The sequence below is a fragment of the Papio anubis genome, chromosome 19, assembly GCF_008728515.1.
Source record: "Papio anubis isolate 15944 chromosome 19, Panubis1.0, whole genome shotgun sequence".
Lineage (NCBI taxonomy): Eukaryota > Metazoa > Chordata > Mammalia > Primates > Cercopithecidae > Papio > Papio anubis.
In genome coordinates this window covers 38,702,014-38,722,621 of record NC_044994.1, presented here as the reverse complement: position 1 = coordinate 38,722,621, position 20,608 = coordinate 38,702,014, and the positions used below count along the sequence as shown (strand labels likewise).

At 48.5% G+C, this 20,608-nt stretch overlaps 1 protein-coding gene across 1 annotated transcript in view; it reads left to right on the top strand.

Moving 5' to 3' along the window:
- The first annotated feature begins 2,875 nt into the window (after nt 1-2,875).
- LOXHD1 (lipoxygenase homology domains 1) overlaps nt 2,876-20,608 on the top strand; it is a 183,691-nt gene continuing 165,958 nt past the window's right edge. Inside the window, exons 1-3 of the mRNA XM_017951697.3 lie at nt 2,876-4,640; nt 12,609-12,723; nt 19,614-19,694. Coding sequence (XP_017807186.2) covers nt 4,511-4,640; nt 12,609-12,723; nt 19,614-19,694 — 326 coding nt within the window. The 5' untranslated portion in view covers nt 2,876-4,510. The remainder of the gene's footprint in view (nt 4,641-12,608; nt 12,724-19,613; nt 19,695-20,608) is intronic.

Here is a 20,608-nt window from a genome sequence, read left to right as displayed (position 1 = left end):
TTAGAGGTACTGGGTACCAAAGTAATTACAAAATGATGAGCTGTGTGCAACAACTGAGGTACGAGCAAAGGAGAGAGGAACTTGAGGAGCTGGAGGAAGGTTTTACAGAAGTGACTGCAGACTGGGCCTTGGATTGCATGTTGGAACTTGCCACTGAGGGAAGGCAAGGCATTACAAGCAGATGGATCTGAATCTGAAGGTCAGCAAGAAATGAGTTTGCATATGGTCACACAGGGTGGGGTGGGGTGCAGAGGACAGAGGCAGCACCACACTTTGGGGGGACTTTGCAAACAGGGCTAAGGAATTGGTCATTTGTTTCCTGGAAGAGAAGGTAACAAGGAAATAATGTGTCCTCACATCAATTTTCTGGAGAAATGATTCTTGCAGGTGAACTGTAGGAATTCCAGCCTGAGTGAGGTGGGAGTAATTTGCTGGGTGGCCAGTAGGGGTGTGATCCCAGTGAGAGAGGTGGGAGGAGAGGACTAAGGCAGTGGCACTGGGAAGAGAGAGGAGAGGTCTGATTCCAAAAATGGGGTCTGTCTGCCATTGACAATGAGGGGACTGGGTGTGCTTTTGATCGTTACAGTGAGGCCATCAGAAGAGGAATGGGGTTGGTGGAAATGGGGCAGGTTGGAACCAGTGTGGTTGGAGAATGGGGTAAGGAGGTGAGAGCCTGCAGGCCTTGGAGACAGGTTACGGTTTTGTCCTAAGGTCAGCAAAAGCCACTGGAGCACATAAGCTGGGGAGATACATGATCTGATTTATTTTTAATAAAATCTGCTTTGAGCAGAGTGGGTTGGAGCGGGGCAGAAGTGGTTGAAGGCTCACTGTTCCAACGCTCTGAGTAGCTGAATCCAGGGAGAAGGCTTGCCCAAAGTGGCTGTGGGAACTAACATTTCAGTGAACCAGAAAACCACCAACCTCACAACACTGCCTCACTCTCCTGCTCCCAGGGAAGGAGATGCCTCATTTTGAGACATCAGATTAGCTGGTTACCTTGAGAAATAAGGGGCACGTAGTCGGTGGGGAGCTGTGGTGGGAGCCGGAGCTGCCCGGACATGCGTGTATGTTATTTGCATCAATGTATGCTCACTATCACCACCTTCCCACTACATATTTGTAATTCACTCATTCATTTACTTTCAAAGGTCACGTTCCTTTTCTGCTAGGCACTGGAGGCACACAGGACTTGCTTAGAAAAACTGAAGTCTGAGGGAAAAAATAGGCAGTTGGGATAGAGTGAATCATTGGTCTCAATACTTCACCCCTCACTGTGTCCACACCCCCTCCCATGTAACTTTACAGCCCCCAAAATCGAGAGCACTTCCTTGCCTCTTGACTCTGGGCTTAGATATGTGTTGATTTGTTATCCAAAGGGTGTCAGCAGATGTGATGTAACTAAACGTTGCTGCTAGTCCCAAACTCCTCGGCTGAAGCGATCCTCCTGCCTTGGCCTTCCAAAGTGCTGGGTTTACAGGTGTGAGCCACTGCACCCATCAGGCCTGTTTTCTGATCCTATAGTTTTACCTTTTAGAGAATGTTACATCAATGTAATCACACAACATGTATTTTTTCTGACCACTTTTCTGCACTTAGTATAGTGCTTTCCAGATGCATCCATGTTGTAGCATGTTTCCCTACTCCCTTCCTTTCTATTGTTGAGTATTATTGCCTGTACAGATGTACCTCAGTTTGTTTACCCACTGGCCAGGTGATGAACGCCTGAGTTTGTCCAGTTTCTGGTTATGAATAAAGCTTCTATGAACATTTACACACAGATCTTGTGTGGACATCCTTTTTCATTTCTCTTAGGTAAATACCAAGGAGTGGGATTTCTGGGTTGCATGGGTAGTATTTGCTTTGCTTTATTTTCCAAAGTGGCTGTACCATTTTACACTGCAACTAGCAGTGTGAGAGTTCTAGCTGCTCATGTCCCTATCAACTCTTGGTATGTGTGATGGTTAATTTTTGGTGTCAACAGGACTGGATTAAGGATACCTAGAGAGCTGGTAAGGCATGATTTCTGGGTGTGTCCGTGAGGGTGTTTCTAGAGGAGATTGGCATGTGAGTCAGTGAACTGAGTGGGGAATATGTGCCCTCAATGTGGGTGGGCACCATGCAATCGACTGGGGCCCTGACAGAACAAAGAGGCAAAGGAAAGGTGAATGTTTTCTCTCTCTCCTGGAACTGGGACACCCTTCTTCTCCTGTCCTTGGGCATCAGAACTCTAGGTTCTCCAGTCTTTGGACTCTGGGACTTGCCCCAGCACCCCCTCACCACCAGATTCTCAGGTTTTGGGCCTGGGACTGAGAACTACACCATGGGTTTCCCACGTTCCCAAGCCTTCTGATTTGGACCCACCACACTACCAGCCTTCCTACGTCTCCAGCATGCAGACTGCCTGTTGTGGGACTTCTCAGCATCCATAATCCCATGGGTTAATGCCCCTAGTAAGCCTTCTTTCATATATCTATTGATCTGTCTACCCTAGTGGTTCTGTCACTCTGGAGAACCTTGAAATAATATAGAAATAATATGGAATTATTTCCCTGACCTCCTAGCCAGTGTGTTCCAGTACCATGGGATTCTCTAAAAATATTTTGATTTCAGCTTTTAAAATTCTAAGAAACAGCCGGGCGCAGTGGCTCATGCCTGTAATCCCAGCACTTTGTGAGGCCGAGGCGGGCAGATCACAAGTTTAGGAGTTCGAGACCAGCCTGACTAACATGGCGAAACCCTGTCTCTACTAAAAATACAAAAATTAGCTGGGCGTGGTGGCACGTGTTTGTAATTCCAGCTACTCAGGAGGCTGAGGCAGGAGAATCACTTGAACCCGGGAGGCAGAGGTTGCAGTGAGCTGAGATCACACCGCTGCACTCCAGCCTAGGCGACAAAGCGAGACTCCGTCTCAAAAAAGAATTCTAAGAAACGTTTTGTTGTCTTTTCCCTGAATGGGTACTCGTGTAAAATGAGTTTTCTCAGTAGATTCCTAGTGATCCTTAAAGGAAGGACTCTTCCTGAAGAATCCAGGTGTAAACAGCAGCGGTCAAACCACGTATTGCCAGAAGGGGGCGCGCGTCACCCACCATTAAACTTCACTCCTGGTCCTCAGCGGACTTTGAGTTGCCTCAAGGGCGGCCCCTCAGCTGAATAGGGAAGGAGGGGAGATTAATCTTTCCTGGGTGGGAACATTCGGAGTTAGAGATGCCTCCCCCAGTGGAAGATTTGAATGGCTCCAAACAGCAGGGCAGGACCAAAGCTGCCCCAGGCTGCCGGGTAGGCATGTGAGTGCAGACTGCTGCTCAGGCGTCCCCTCCAAGTCCTCTCCTCCTCTCCACCTGAAATTCCCCTTTAGAGTCACTACTTTGGCTTAGAGGACAAAATCACACGTGTTGCTTGTAGAGGGCTCCTGTCAGCACACCTAACATACCTGGGAAGCAATGCAGGGCCCCTCAACACAGCTGCACATGAAAGTCACCAGGAGCTTTGCAAACTGGAGCCCAGGCTGCGTCCCAAACCAAGCAAATCAGAATCTTTGGAGATGGGACCCACGCATTAGTATTCAACACCTCTCCGGGGGATTCTGGTGTGCAGCCAGGGCTGTGCGCCCTGGGGTAGGAGCTTGCTGAGACTCTCCTGTGAGTCCAGGTGAGCTGATCGAGTTCGTGAGTTCACCTGGGAAGGCATCAGCTAAGATGATGTTTAAACTTTAGTGCATATAAAGCTCACCTGGCAGGGGCAGTGGGGAGAGTTGTCTGAGTGTCTGTGAGAGGTGCCCTAGCTTTCCTCGTGCCCAGCGGCCACTTCCGGAAGCCCGCAGTCTTGAGGAGATGGAAGCAGAGAGAGAGAACGAGAAGGATCCAGTGAGAACCCCGCCTGCTCCGTAAGGCGATCAGAGGTCATGAATAATGGAGAGAAACGGGGGCCTCTGAGTCCTGGGAGCCTGGCTGATTCCGGGACCCCGCCTTCCTCAGGAGGGTCCCGTGTGGGCTGTGAGGCTTGGGAGATCTCCTGGGTGAGGAGCCCTCACCTGTCCCTGGGGTGGCCTGGAGGGATCCCAGGTAGCCCCCTGGCTGTCAGGCCAGGTGGGAAGTGGACGCCAAGGGCTCCGTGTCACCTGATTCTCCATAGGGAGGAGAGAGGACTGGTGGGGAGGGTAGAAGGGAAGGAGGCCAGCCTGCCCTGAACGCCATGAATAAGTGATGAGGCCCAAGGAGAAGCCCCAGGACAGGTACAGAGGAGGAGGTGGCTCACCAGAGGATGGTGGGAGGGGACAGGGACAGGAGGTTCAGAGATAAGGCACTGAGGTTCAGCTCAGGAGCCAGAGAGGGCAGAGGGAACAGCGTCTTGGGCACGGGGAAACCAAGAAAAGGGGGTACTCTGGCCCACCCAGGCCTGAGCTACAGGAGGGCCGTGGGCGCCAGAGCCCAGGGAGGAGGTCTCAGGTTCCCGCAGGTGTGAGGAGGCGGCACAGTGAGCCCGCGAGCGCTGGGAGAAGGCAGCCGACAGAATGATGCCCCAGAAGAAAAAGCGGAGGAAGAAGGACATCGACTTCCTGGCCCTGTACGAAGCAGAGCTGCTGAATTACGCCTCAGAGGACGACGAGGGGGAGCTGGAACACGAGTACTACAAGGCCAAAGGTGCGGGGTCCCAGCCTGGGGGCGTGGGTGGTGCAGCTGGCTGCGGTGGGCGGGGGTCTGCTCCTGGCTGGGGGGGAATCATTCTAAGATTTTGGAGCAAGCCCTTTCTCACTGATTATCCCATGTGTCTATCCCACATCCCCTCGGAGTAAGAAGGCAGGCATTATGCGGGGTGGTGGGGTCCCTGTTGTACATACAGGTGGAGCTACTTGCCTTTAGCTCCCGATTCTCAGTGGAACAGAATAGACTAGAGCCGCAGTGCCCCACGGCCCCATGTTCTCCAGCTCCTGAACGTCCCCAAAGCCACGTTCCAGTCTGGTCCCCGAGAATGTGGTCTGCATCAGGCAGAGCACCCTGAACTTCCGGGGGCATGAAGGGATGTCTTGGGGAGGAAGCCTGACCCCTCATCCTACAGCCACGGTGGTTGATGGAGACGGGGAGCCTGGGGCTTTGCAAGGAGATGTCCGTCCCATATGTAGAGGGCAGCCGGTGCTCTGGACCCCAGGGCCTTGTCCTTCTAGTCCCATCTTTCCCAGGGCCACATGAGATCTGCTTGAAATTGCTCTAACTCCTTGCCAGGTAAACCAAAGAAGAGGTGAACTGTGACCCTGGAGCTGGTTTTGGTCTGCAGAGTTTAAGTTGTTTTTTTCCTTTCCTGTGTTTTGAAATCTTTTTGTCTGTGAATGCCGATAGGCTGTGGACATCCAGTTTATCACAGTCTCCACCACTCCCTGTCATCTCATACTAGGTCTGGTTTACTCATCGGTGCTGCCTGCCTGGTCTCTGAAGCCACTTAAATTCTCAGTGCTGACTCCAAAGTGGCTCGCTAGTCCCTGCAAGCACCATATTCATCCATGCATTCACTCACTCATTCATTCAACAAGTATTTATTGAATGTGTGCCCTGTGCCTGCCCATGGCCTTGTTTGTCCTCCCCTTTCTCCCTCTTCCTGTCCTCACTTTGAAAGCCCAGCTCAGATCCCATCTCTTCCATGAAGCCCTCCTTGATTCCAGTCCACCACGAGTTCCCTGATTATACCCAATTCATAATTGTTCCATTGTTTCCTGCAAAGCTGGTGTGTCTGGCTTGCAGTCACAGACACCCTAAACTCTGTGAGGGCGGGGCCTTGCTGTTCTTGTCTTTAGTCCTCTTTGTTCAGCCCCTGCGCAGACCTGGGCTCAGAGGAGGTGGTCTCAGCTGGGGTCAGGAAGGCTGTGGCCCCTTTCCAGGTACAGGATCCTGGGCATCTCCAGGGATAGAAGTGGGGGCTGTAGTAGACGGAAGTGGGCCCAGGACAAAGGAAGCATTGGCCACCTTCTAACAGCACACATGCCTCAAGCTCTGACCCACTTGTGAGGAGAGGGGCTGGGAGGTGAAACATCGGGGAGGCATCCCCACCATATGGGCTTGGCTTCCAGGTGACTCTCCCCAGCCACCGTGACTGCTGGTGAGATCATTCTAGAACCTCTCACAGCCAGCACACTATAGACTTTTGTTTATAGGCTCTGCATGCCTCAGCGTGGCCACAGTGATCCTTCTTTTTACCCTTTCCGAAGCCCTTTTACTAATGTTCTCATGTTTGATCCTTAAGATCCCTGAGCACAGTCAAGGCAGGCAGATTAGTATACTTCACAAGTTAAAAGAGTGAAGCCCTGAGACATTAAGTGACTTGAGCAAGGTCACAAACAGGGTGGACCACAAGGACCTCAAATATCTTTTTCCAGGCAAGTGCCCCATTTCATCTCGATTCTGCCAAATAGGATCATGCACCATGCACCAGGCACTGAGCTAAGCACTTTATTCATGTTAGCCAATTTCATCTTCACGATGACACATTGAGGGAGATGTGTTATATCCTTTTTTTCAGTTGAGGAATCTGAAGCACAGAGAGGTTAAGTAACTTGCTCAAGATCACACAGCTAGTAAACAGCAGAGTTAGGATTTGAATCCGGCTGGTCTGGCTGGTCCTTGCTCTTGTACTGCCCAATTTTGACTGCAGTAAAAATAGCTGGAGAACAGCAAGTGGAGGTGGGTGCCACGCTGACATTTCTAAGGGAACCATGGACTCTCCTGTCTGTTGCAGGGTACTGCCTATAAATGTGGATGATGCTAATGGTGGTCACATGCTGAGCTCCAGCTGTGCTGTCATCGTCATCCTCAGTGCTAGAACAACGGGTCCCCTACTTCCTTTGAACTCTGGGCTCTGGTGTTAGATGGAGAGTCTTGATGAGTGTGATGGGGAAGAAGAAGGAGGGAAGAAAAGCCTAGGTGTTCCTTCTCTCTTCCTTAGGCTGCCTTCTGGCTACCCTGGGGTTCCCCAGTAACCAGAGGGAGGAGAGCAGCTCCCTTAGTGCTTTGAGGGCAGGCTGAACCAGGCACATTGCTCTGTCTCCTAAGACAGGGCCCATGATGGGAAGAACAACCCATTCCAGAACTGGAGAGTAGAAGGGGCCTCAGAGGCCATCCCGCACAGGCTTCCAGCCCCAGAGGCATCTCCTCTCCTGCCTCCTAGACAGAGTCCCCCAGCATCTGTTGGGATATAAATTTTGCAAGGCAGCTTCCTTGGGGATGTTGTCAATGGAAATGATAGCAATGATTTCTTTTAGTCCATTGGTGTTGCTATATCAGAATACCTGAGACTGGGTGATTTATAAAGAACATACATATTTTTTTTCTTCCTCAAAAGTTCTGGAGGCTGAGAAGTCTGTGATCAAGGTGCCAGTATCTGGTGAGAACTTTCTTGCTGTGTTCCCACATGGCAATAGGCAGAAGGACAAGCCCCTTTATAAGGGCACCTAATCCCTTTCATGAGGGGGAAGCTCTCATGGTCTAATCACCTCTTAAAGGCACCACCCCTTAATACTATCACAATAGCAACACCTGAATTTTGGAGAGGACACATTCAAACTATAGTAATGGTGATGATGATGATAGTAACCACTTATGAAATGCCTATCTTTTCATGCAACTGTGGAAGAATGTCTATAAGGTAAATTCCCAGAAATGTAAATTCTAGGTCAATGAGTTTAAGCATTGAAAGCTATTTTACTTAATCCTTATCACAGTCCTTCAAGGAGGAATTTATTCCCACTTCAGAGATGAGGAAATTGAAGCTTAGTAAACCATTTGCTTGAAATCACATAGCCAGTAATGGTAGAACTGGGCTTCAAATCCTGGTCAGTTTTGTTCCACATTCATTCATTGATTGTTTCATTCATTCATATGATCATTCATCCAGGTAATTATTTGAGTACCTCTCATGTGCTGGGCTGTTGCTAAGAGCAACATTCTGTCGCAATTGACAATTCTTTGTGCTGACTAGGAGACTTTATTAGAGGGGGTCTTCCCATCTGGAGTCCAACAGAATTCTGTGTCCTCTACAAGGTATCTGTCTTCTAAAGATAGTTCTTCAGTTATTTGAATTGAGTTTTTCTTTAAATTATAATTTTAAAATTGAGCAATAATGTATATACAGTACAAAACTTATGAAGGTACAGTAACACATTTTTACATATGCATACACTTGTGCAACCACTATTCAGATCAGAATATGAAACATTTCCAGCCCCCAGAATGCTCCTTCACACCCCTTCTCAGAGGCAACAAATCTCCTGATTCTGTCATCATAGATTAGTCTTTTTCTTGTTCTTAAACTTTTTTTTTTTTGGAGATGGAGTCTCGCTCTGTCACCCAGGCTGGAGTGCAGTGGTGCGATCTTAGCTCAGTGCAAACTCCACCTCCCAGGTTCAAGGAATTCTCCTGCCTCAACCTCCTGAGTATCTGGGATTACAGGTGCGTGCCACCATGCCCAGCTAATTTTTGTATTTTTAGTAAAGACGGGGTTTGACCATGTTGGTCAGGCTGGTCTTGAACTACTGACCTCGTGATCCGCCTGCCTCGGCCTCCCAAAGTGCTGGGATTACAGGTGTGAGCCACCGCTCCTGGCCTGTTCTTGAACTTTTAAATGGAATCATACAGTGTACACATTTGTGTGGGTCTAGCTTTTTTTTCAGCATTATATCTGATTTATCCATGTGTGACACATTATATAGTTTGTTCTTTTTTTATTGCTGATTACTATTGCATTTGATACATACCCCACCGTCTGCTTAGCCATCCCATTGTCAATGAACATTTGGGTTATTTCTGGGGTTTTTTTGTTTGTTTGTTTTTTGTTTTTCGCTATTACAAGTAAAGCTACTACAAATCTGGTACACATATTCTGATGAACACATGTACTTGTTTCTCTTAGATTTATAATTGGAAGTGGAATTGCTGGGTCACAAGTGAGCATATGTTTAGTTACCAGTGCTTGGATCAATTTACATGTATGAGAGTGACAATGACTCCACATTCTTGCCCATACTTGGTATTGTCAGTCTTCTTATTTTTAGCCATTCTGGTGGGTACATGGCAGTATCTCATTGTAGTTTTAATTTGCATTTCCCTGATAAATAGGCTGAGAACTTTTCCATATGTCTATTGGCTATGTGGCTATCCTCTTTTGAGGCATGCCTGTTTAAGTCTTTTGTCCATTTTTCAACTTTATTGAGGTATAATTTACTTATAATAAAATGCATCTATTTTAAATGTTCTGTTTGATGAGTGCTACATTCTTGCATCCACTAGGAAATCAATATATGGACCATTTAAATTGGCCCTCAGGGATTCCCTGTGTTCCTTCCCAGTCAATTCCCCTTACTTCTGACCCCAGGCAACCACTTTTCTGCTTCTTGCTACAATGGATTAGATTGGTCTCTTCTAGAGTTTCATATAAATGACATGATAAAGTATGTCGTGTTTTGGGTCTGACTTCTGCATAGAACGCACGTGAGAGTCATCTGTATTGTACATCAGGAGTTCATTCTGTTTTATTGCTGAGTAGTATTCTGTTGTACGGATGTACCACAGTTCATTTATCTCTGTCCCTGTTGATGGACGTTTAGGGTGTTTCCAGTTTGGGTCTATTAGGAATAAAGCTGTTATGAACATTTGTGTGCAGTTCTTTGTGGGGACATGCTTTCATTTCTCTTGGGTAAAGACTTAAAAGTGAAATTTCTGGGTATTAAGTGTACACTTATCTTCTTAAAAACTTGTTGCCCATTGAAAAAGTAGTGTGGTTTCCTCTTTTTCTTATTGATTGATGTGAATTTTTGGTATCTTCTGGCTCTGAGTACTTTGTTGGATATATGCATTCCAAATACCTTCTCCTAGTTTGTGGCTTGCCTTTCTCTCGATGGTCTCAATTTTAATGAAGTCCAGTTTGTCTGTTTTTTTTAATGGTTTGTGTTCTGTTTTTTTTTTTTTTTTTGAGACAGAGTCTCGCTCTGCTGCCCAGGCTGGAGTGCAGTGGCGTGATCTCAGCTCACTGCAAGCTCCACCTCCTGGGTTCACCCCATTCTCCTGCCTCAGCTTCCCGAGTAGCTGGGACTACAGGTGCCCGCCACCATGCCTGGCTAATTTTTTTGTATTTTTAGTAGAGACGGGGTTTCACCATGTCAGCCAGGATGGTCCCGATCTCCTGACCTCGTGATCCGCCCGACTCGGCCTCCCAAAGTGCTAGGATTACAGGTGTGATCCACCATGCCCGGCCTTGTGTCCTGTTTAAGAAGTAGCTGTGTATCCCAGAATCAACTATTGACCTAGTTTTTCATTCCTCTCCTATGCCTCTCCAATGCTCCTCTCCTTTTCTCCAAACTAAGCATTCTCCAATGTCTACGTCTTCTCTCATGTGGTGTGGTTCTAGAATTCCCACCAGGCTGGTCATTCTCCTGCAGGCATTTGGTTTGGGAATGCCTTTATGTACAAGCTGTGTGGGCAACACGTCAGGTCCCAGGTCTGCTGAGACGAGTCAGGAGTGAGCTCCAGGGGCTGATCAGGCTCTTGTGGTATAGACTATTAAGAATTAAGCTTTTGCTTATCATAAGAGACAAGGAGTTGTGCAAATATATGGCTGCTTTTCTCTCCCTAAAGGTGCCTTGATGGGAACTTCATCAGAACCAAGGACATCAAAAGGTCCACTCACCCCAAAACACTCCTGCTCCTGGTGCCTCCCAGGCCTGTAAGGACCACATGAGAATGAGAGGTCTCCTGAAGTCTCCTGGAATAGCAGTGGATCGTGTGCTTGTTAGTTGAGCTACATCTAATCTGCCAAAAGAACAAACTCTTAGCTCTCAGAGTTGAAATGGGCTTTTCAGTATGAACAATAGTTTTAAAACCAGGCTACCATTTGTTGAGTTTCTTCTATGTGCCAGAGGCTTTCCATACATCATCTCTAATCCCCAGAATGCCCTGCAAACAAGGTAAGATCGTCCAGGTGTTACAGAGAGGCTGGCACTTGTCCAGGGTCACCTTGCTCAAAGTGGAGGAGCCAGTGGCTGCATCCAGGTCTCTGTGGCACTAGAGTCCGGCACTTTCTACCAGCCCACACTGGCTCTGGGCATGCTGAAGTATGAATGATATCTGTAAAGTACCTGCCAAGGTGCCTAGCACACAACAGCACACTCCACGTTATTTATATTTCTCCTTCCTCCCTGATTCCCCCTCGCACTTGCCACTTGTGCCCTCTGTGGAATGGGCTCTGAATTGACAGGTCTGAATAATGAATATCTAACTTCAAAATGTCCTCCTAACCAGCCTGGCGTCTTTGGGGCAGCTCAAATATACTCAGCATCTGGTTGGGGATCTGCTCTGAGAAGACCAGAAGTAGAAATAATAATAGTTTTGCCGTAAAAATCAGGTACAATCATATACGTAAGCCCTTAGCTCAGGGCATATAGTAAGCAACCACTCAGTGTTGTTTATTACTACAATTATTAAGTACTGGTATTAATACAATCCAGTGATGTGGTGGGCATTGATCATATGCCCCAAATATTTAAAACACCCTCCCCAAATTTTGCTGACTCTTCACATTGTAAATTCCATCTTCCCAACGTGGAATTATGATTTTTCTCAGCCTTCTGTGGTGCAGATATGTATCTTAGATTTCCAGAACTGTCTGTTCCAGTGCAAGATTTTGATTCAGAAGTGAGCATCATAATGGAATGAGCTGGGGACAAGGAATTATTTTTGAGACATGAGTAGCAGAAGGACAGGGAGGTGATGGTGGGCTGTGTTCTGCTCCTAGCCGAGGTCATGTGGCTCTGGGGTGGCTGGTAGCAGCAAACTTCCCCAGGTTCTGTGCTGTGATTCCAGGAGTTGCTTCTGGAAATGGGTAAAGGGCACGTGCCTCCAGCCTTTCCAAAACTTCTGTAAGCCTTCTAATATCCCTATTGCATCCTGCTTGCTTCACTTGGCTGGAGTAGATTCTGCTGTCTCTAAGAATCCAGATGTATTCTTGCCTTCTCTCTCCAGGAAGTGGATAGGGCTCCAATTGTACTGATGCCCTGAATAAGAAAGGTGTTGATAGTAAACAGAATAAGCTTCAAGGGGTTGAGGAGAGAGAAATCAGAGCCCCTGACAAAGAAGGACCCCCTGCAAAGCTCTGCACACCCAGCCCTGGGACAGCTTATTCTGAGACTGAAATGTCAGTGCCCAGGAGGTCATGGGAGGTGAGAGCTGGCCACAGTCACCTTGTGTAGAGGGCAGAGAGGAAGCTGGGAGCTGGGTGCAGGCTCCGAAGAAGGCCATGTCTAGGAGGGTATCAGCGTGTTGTGCTGGAAAGATTACGGAATGGGCATCTGGAGGCTTTGGGCTGGGCTCTGGTGTTGATACTGTGCAGGGCTTGCCCCCTTGCCCTCAGCCTCCTCGTGTGCAAAATGAGTGCATGGTTTGAGTGTGAAGTTTCGGTCTTGCAGCAGGACATATTGTGGGTCTCACCATGGCTCAGAGGCCTACAGGATGCAGCAGGGATTCCCAGAGTCCTTTGTGCTTGGGCCTCCCCAGCAAGGGCTGGCTTCTCCAGGCCCACACAGGATTCCGGTTTTTTTCTGAGCCTGCAATCTGTTTCCTCCTCTCCTCCTCCAGTGTACGAAGTGGTCACAGCCACGGGGGATGTTCGCGGTGCAGGGACGGATGCCAATGTCTTCATCACGCTTTTTGGAGAGAATGGGCTCTCTCCCAAACTCCAGCTCACCAGCAAGTGAGTACGCACTTGGCCTTGGTGGGATCCTGGGCCATTAGTCTTGTAGATTAAGTTCTGGAACCCAAGGGTGGCCTGCTTCTCTGGGGAGAAGGCACATCTGACCACAGGTGTATTAAGTGGTATGAAGCCTCTGCTAATGACAGACCGTGTACCAGCCGGGGATCTCCCGGTGACCTCCTGTGCACCTCCCCCAGCTCTTCTCTTGATTTTTGTGAACAGTAATGCCTCCTATGGATCTCAGAATTGCCAAGAATCCATATTAGCTGTCCCTTAGTTCCATGTGACTTTGGCCCAGTCTCTCTGCACCCAGGGCCTTGGTTTCCTCATATATCATCACACAGATATCGGGAAGACCATGTATGTGAGGGAGCTGTGAGCACAGACTACTCTGCACCAAGGTCTCACCAGGGACCAGTGTTTTGTTAAACCTGCCTGCCAGCCAACGCACACCCAGCTCGCCGTAGGGATTGCTTGTGTACGTGCTTGTGCGTGTGTATGCTTTGCGTGCTCTGTTTTATTATAGCTAGTGAGAGTTAGGACTGTTGTCTCCTTTGGATCCTTTCCCCCACTGCACGCATGCATACACCAACGAACACGCAAAACCTGAGAACATGTTAGCAGACAAATGGGATTTCAGAGACGTTTAGGGCCTCAGGAGTGGTCTGTTCAGCTGGCTTTCAAAATGTGCTGAATGGAACAGAATTGATCAGCTGGTTCTGGGGCCATGACACATTTGAAAACTGCGGCTGTATTCTAATCTGCTCATGGAGAAACCGAAGCCTAGGAAGGCGTGAGCAGCTCAGAGTCATGGAGGTTTTCAGTGGTGAAGCTGGTCCTTAAACCCCACATTTTTTTATTTATTTATTTTTTATTTTTTTATTTTTTGAGCTGAAGTCTCGCTCTGTCGCCCAGGCTGGAGTGTAGTGATGCAATCTCGACTGACTGCAACCTCTGCCTCCCAAGTTCAAGCGATTCTCCTGACTCAACCTCCAGAGTAGCTGGGACTACAGGCGTGTGCCACCATAACTGGCTAATTTTTTGTATTTTTAGTAGAGATGGGGTTTCACCATGTTGGCAAGGCTGGTCTTGAACTCCTGGCTTTAAGTTATCTGCCCAATTCAGCCTCCCAAAGTGTTGGGATTACAGGTGTGAGCCACTGTGCCTGGCCTTCAAACCTCCATTCTTGATGTAGACAATTCCCTTGACTACATGGCCCTATGGTCCCAGGGGGTGTGAGGAAGACGCTCCTTAAAACATCCTGGTGCTCCAGATTGTGACTCTGGAGTAAATGGCCTGGCACTTCCAGGGCTGGCAGAGGAAACGGTAGAGGCCAGGAGATCCCTGCACCCTGTATCTTGCAGGCTGGCCAGGCCCCATGTGATATGGGCTATAGCATCTGTGCTGCTGCATTGAGGCAGGTGTAATGTCCCATTTTATCCATTTCCACAGAACAGGGTACCTGCCTTCTTGTACCGCTTACACTGCAGCTTGACTCGCTTGTGGAAGTCTTTCCGTCCGATGATGTGGGCACGGTAAAGAGAATACATGAAACCTCCATCCTCTTTGCCATGTGCTCCCAGGGTACACAGCTGTAGGGAGAAGCCACAAACACTAGGGAGTTGCCCGGTTGGTTTCTGAAGTTCCCAGCTTTTCCTTTTAAAACCAAATTAGTCCTTTTCTCCTTTGATGGTGGTCTTCACTGCCTTCCCTCCTTTCACACATTCAGTATCCTCAGATTCTTCCCCTTTTTCATTTGCCAAAACGTCTTCTCAGGAAGGGCCCCTGAGCCACCCTTTATAACGTGGCATGGATTTCCACTGAACCTCCATTCCCAGGTTATATATATCTGGGCCATGTTCCAGGTCGGGCAGCAAGAGCATAGGTCTGGCCAAGGCCCCAATCCAGCTGGTCAGGAGTGCTCTAGAGCAGACTGGGTGGTCTCAGTGACGGGGACACAGTTTGGAGTCCCAGCTGTGGGGCTGGAGAGGCTGGAGAGGGACTTTGAGGAGGGATGGAGGGAGCTGGAGGATGGGCCGGGGGAAGGTCTGCTCTGTGCTGCCAGCATCTCTCCCAGTTCTGTGTATATAGTCAGAGCTCAGCAAAGGCCAGTGGTATCAGTGTGGCTAGAGTGAGACTTTAAAGGGACAGACACTTAATCTGGGTCTTAAGTGGTGAAAATAACTCAGATGAGAGAGAGAGGAAGAAAGAGCGTCCTTTAGACTAAGGGAAACAGATTGCCAAAGTCTGGAGGCAGCGACGAGCCCTGCGGGCTGATGGGGGCAGAGGAGGCCTGTGACTGGGAATGTGGGACCATGTTGATGGGCAGGGAGGGGGAAAGTCAGAAAGGTCTGGAAGGTCAGGCTGAAGAAGGCCTTGCTGGAAAGCTGACTAGTGGAGGTTCAACTTACCGTATCAACAGAGATCATCTGAGCATAGTGAGCAGGAGTGGGGAAGGAGGAGGCCAGAGTCTGTCTATGACAAGAACTGAGAAAAGGCCTTCAAAGAGCATTGAAGACATGGTCCTTGCTATCTAAGATCTTTCCATTCGAGATGGAAACTGCAGGTTTGGGAGGGGCATTGCTTTCTGAGGAATTCCGGGCTGCCCTTGCAACCCAGAACATATGGCAGCTGAGGTTCCCTTGTTCCATGAGGTTTAGATGCAGTTAGTTCAGGCCATCGGCTGCCCCACCCCATCCTGGGATCTGGCTGAGAATGTCCACTTCCCACAGTCTCCTCGCACCTCACTGTCTGCTGCCCTTCTGTCCTCTCCACACTGAGCTATCCAAACCCAAACCTACAGCTAGAACCAACTGCCTTTTCCTTGCACACCCATAATACACACACACACACATGCATATTTGCATGTAACAAACTTCACTGATAGGTCCTGGCACCAGAGAGAGTTCACATTGCAGCAATGCAAACAACTTAAAAAGGAATAATAGAGCCTCAGTCTTACAACTTGGCCATCCTCTTTCATAGAGTTTCTCCTGACCTGTCCTTTGTGGCCTCTCACCATGTCTCATCCCACCTCTCCCTCCTGTTTCTCCCACATTCTCTCTCTTCTTTCTCACCCTTCAATTCTTGTCATTCTTGTGCCTTTCCTTCTGTGCCTCAGGACTTCACTTTCACTCCCAAATGCTGTATTAGGATTTTTTTTCCCCAGTACAAAATAACTCCTTCTCCAAGAGGAACTTAGGACCAGTGCTGATTGTTTTCACCCTTGTGGCCTGGCATCTGCATTCCTTGGTACCCACTGGACTTAGATTCCTCCATTAGTGAACCTCTACCCTGACCCCACCCCAGTTAAGTACCCACAGCAGTGGCTGCCAGAGGAAGGCGCCATCTTCTGGGTTTCCTTGCACCCTTCCCCATTAACCAGGGCCACCTCCAGCCCTGAGTCATGTGTTCGGAATATGGCAAAAGGATGGGATCTCATGTATCGTCTGGAACATGGTTATTTGGTTGAAAATTCACCATCTGAGCATGTCAGAGAATGCCTGGCATTTTAGCCTGATGGCTCTGCCTGGCTGATGGCTAAAATGCCCCGTGTAGCCTGTAAAGGATCTCCGTGTGGGGGTTCCTGCTGAATGGCAGGGACTGTGCACTGCCTTAGCCTTTATCTGAGAATTGACCAGTGGCCTTGGTGAGGCTCCAGCCTTCCGTAAGGAAACAAGATTTCTAAGATTTCCTTTGACCCGAAACCCTCTCTCCTTTGCTATTTCTTTCCTACTCCCAGTTTTCTGAAACCCACAGGCATTTGCAATCCAGAAGTGAGGATTTCAGAAGCTAATCCTGAGTTGGGGGCTTATTTGAATGATCCCAGCCCCGACCCTGAGTGAAGGGAGTCAGAAGAGCCCTGTCACTGCCACTGTTTCCTCCTCCTCTTGTGACATGGAAAGATTTCCCCTTGTCTTCCAAAAAGAGACTGGTGTCCATCTCATAAGCACTGTGGAACCCAGAAATATTCCAGTGTAGTCCTGAGACAGCGTGGAGCACTCCCTTTGCTCTTGTCTGTCTATCCTGGTAGATCTTCTCCCTGGTGTCCCTGCTTCCATATATGCTCCTCCCCACCCCCTGGCAAGTGATATAAAGCGCCGCGCCATGGTGGATTATTTCACAAATGCTCTGGAACGTGTGTATTCATGTTCAGCCTGGTCGCTGGAAGGTAATGGAAGTAACTCACATTCTTTTTTTTTTCTTTTTTCTTTTTTAGAGACAGGGTCTCACTCTGTCACCCAGGCTAGAGTCCTGTGGCAAGATCATGGCTCGCTCACTGCAACCTCAAAATCCTGGGCTCAAGTGATTCTCCTGCCTCAGCCTCCAGAGTAGCTGAGACTATAGGTGCCTGCCAGCAGGCCCAGCCAAATTTTAAATTTTCTTGTAGACGTATCTCTTGCTACGTTGGCCAGGCTGGTCTTCAACTCCTGGCCTCAAATGATCCTCCTGCCTCGGACTCTCAAGACACTGTGATTATAGGCATAAGCCATTGCACCCACCACGTTCTTAAATGATACCGTCATGGGTGCAGGGCCTTTCTGGAGCTTTCCTTTACTGAATGCAACTGTTGGAGCTTCTTTTCTGGAACTTTCATCAGTAGCACCTCAGAAAGCCAGCTGCTTTCCTTCCAAGTCACACCTTGTCTTTGGCTAATAATGGGGTTACTTCCCCTCCTTTCTCCCTATTTACTGGCAATGGCTGTTTCTAAAATTTCGGGCACCATCAGAAGATGAAGCCCAGTAATTCCCAAACTGCTTCCAAAGAATTCAATCCAGGTAGTCTGCAGGCTGGGCTGGGGATGGGGGAGTTGCTGAAACATGGGATTGTGCTTTTTCATAATTACAGAAACAATATGTGTTCCTTTTGGAAAGTTAAAAATGTATATAGACAAGAACAAGGAGCCAACACTTCATAATGGCCTCACCATCTAGACATGATTTTTTAAAAATAAATCTTCGCACTCCATTGTTTTTAAATGAAGATGGTATCCCGTTTGTATTGATTATTCTGTTTGCACATTCTCGTCTTAACCTACTTTTTCTTTTAAGCCTATGTTATAAACCTGTCTGTGTTTCATTAAGTATTTTTTTTTACAATAGGATTTTTAGTGGTTGCAAAGCATTTCATTATATAGCTTCCCAGGGTGACTGTTTCTTAGGGTATTTATTTGATGGAGAGGCTCTTGTCTATTTACTCTAGAGTTCACTTGCCTTGTCTTATATATTGGGAGAGAAAATACCTCTTATTCCTTTTTTTTTTGTTTCCCATTCATATAATCCTGATGTGCAGAAACAATGTCCACACGTTCTCCAAGTCATTGACAGCTGCTGTGACTCTGAACCAAAGCATGGGATGTGTTGTTATTCTCCTTTGAAAGTGAAATTCCCACATCAGCCAGACCCTCACGATTGCTAGTTTGGTTTAGTTCCCTTTAAATGCTTGGTCTGGTAAGTTATTTTCCTGGGCGGGAGGATTTACTGGTGCTTCAGGGAGAAAACTTTGTATTCTCCTTGCTCTTCATCAAGAGTTAACAGTCGACATTCTCTGTCTTTATTTTGCCAATGGTGGAGGCACCTTGCCCTGCCTCTTCCCTCCCTTCCTCAGGTGCCTACTGCAAGCCTGGGCGTCATCCTTTTCACTCCAGCAAACTCAGAAGGTTCTGTGCCTTTCTCCTCATCATCCTTTGCACCCAGGCTGCATACTGCGGGGGTCTCGTTTCCCTGCCAAGGCTGCCTCCATGTACATTGTTGTCTGGAGTTAAGGAAACTTCTCCCCAGGGCAGAATGTTCGACACCATGAGTCCATTCACAGAATCACTGCTTCTGGGTTCTGTAGAACCTTAAAAGCCTTCTATTACCAAGAGAGTCTGAGCCTGATGCCTTGGGGAGAAGGCCCTTCCCCTCCCACTTTTTAAAAAAGATGTCAATGGTGGATAAATCTTCTGTGATGGCACACATCTGCGATTTTCCTTTCCCATGAGCTGCGTGCTGTTCCTGAGAGTCCTGGCTGAGAGCGCTGAGTGAGGCCTGCAGCTCTCAGCCCAGTGGGCTAAACTGGGGACAGCAAGAGCTGCTGGCAGGCCTGGGCTCGAACGACAGGGTCCCCGGCCCTGCACACAAGATGGAACAGCTGTTGGCATGAGCTCCAGGCTTCTGCTCCCAGAGGATTCTGTGGCGAGGCTGCTGCAGCCCTCCTGTGTCTACGCTCACTGTACTTAGGATGCCCCTGAATCTGGACTTGCCTGGCTGCCTCATGGCTGATGTCTCAGGTGTACTTTCTTCTGTTCACACTGTTTGCAGGATGCCAGATATGCACTTCCCTCACTGCCCTACTTCCCTGGCTGCTGGTTTGGGGTTGAGTGTTTTCTTTCTTGTTGGAATGGCAGGACCATGGACTGCCACCCAAGGTCTGCATCTACTTGGGGCTGCCATTGCAACTTTTCCCAGCAAGAGCAAGGCCAGTGAGGGGGAGCGACAAGAAGGCCCAAGAGCCCAAAGGCATTTATTCCTTCCTTCCTCCTCCATCCTCCCAACCCAGAGCAGCCAAAGGGCATGGGGTCATGGCTGGGAGAGCCAGGTTCTGGTCCCAGTTCTGCTACCAACTAGCAGTTTGTAAAATGGGGCTGGTATTGCCTGTGTGCTTGTTTTAGTGACTCATAGCAAGGATCAAATGAGAACCTGGGTGTGAGGGCATGGAATGATGCTAGCAGTCCCTGCCCTCCCCCTGGAACGATGTCAGAAGGGAATCTTGGAATGGGATCTGGTTGCTTATAGTTCTCCCCAGGAGTGGGATAATGGAGGAAGAAGTGGAATGCCAGCCCTTGGCTCTCCTCCCAGGCCTGTGAGCCAACAGCTGATCTGCACTAACTGTGCACGTGTTCATTGCAGGAGTGAGTCTGCCTTTGAGAAGGGCAACGTCGATGTGTTCCGGGTGAGAACCAACAATGTGGGCCTCATCTACAAAGTCAGGTGAGAAGCTGGCTCCTGACTAGGGTTGAGGGTGGAGATGAAAGTGAGGGATCAGCTTCGCTATTGACACTTTCTGGGTATTAGTTACTTCCCAGCTGTTATTTGAGGGGCTACCGAAGGCCCAAATCTTTCCCTCCCATCCTGAACTTCCCCACTGGAGATTCATTTGTTTTGGTTAAGACAATTCAAGACAAAGTTTTACAAACCTGAGAATATGCTGTGAGAGACATTGTAGCACAGTGATTAGGGGCAGAGGCTCTGAGTCCAGAGTGCCTGGGTTCAAGTGTCTGTTCTGTTATTTACTAGCTGTGCCACTTTGGACAGGTTATCTCTGCAAACCTCAGTTTCCTCCTCTGTAGCAATGGTGCCTCATCTGTGATAACCCTAGGACTCAATGAGTTAGTGCTTGAAACAGTAACTGGCACACAGTAAACACTCAGCAAGTAGTAGAGACACCAAGTCCTGTTGCCGCATGTTTTTGGACAGAGAGCATCCCCAGTCTTGCTCTCTCTGGGGGGTTCTTGTGAAGGCATAAGGAGAGATAACTCTACTAGTCCAGTGGCAGAGGAAGAGCCTTCAATCGCCCCCCTTTTCCTTCATTGTCCCTGCCATCCACCCCCATTCAAGTTCATGCCCATTGTCAGATGTTCATCTGTGGTCTGATTGCACCCAGACTAAGGCTGGACAGAGGTCAAATGCAGCCTCAGTTTAGTCCTGATTTTTTTTTCCCTTCCACTAGAAAATACAGGATCATGAACTCTCTTTCCTGGGGAAATAATGGGTACATGAATATCTTGGGTATCGGTTAAGTGCAGGGAAGGAGGTAACGAGCAGGGAAAGGGCTCTTGCAGGGGAGATTGGGAAGCGGGTATCATTGTGTGAGTAAAGGCAACCGCTAGCTGAGGTCCTACTAC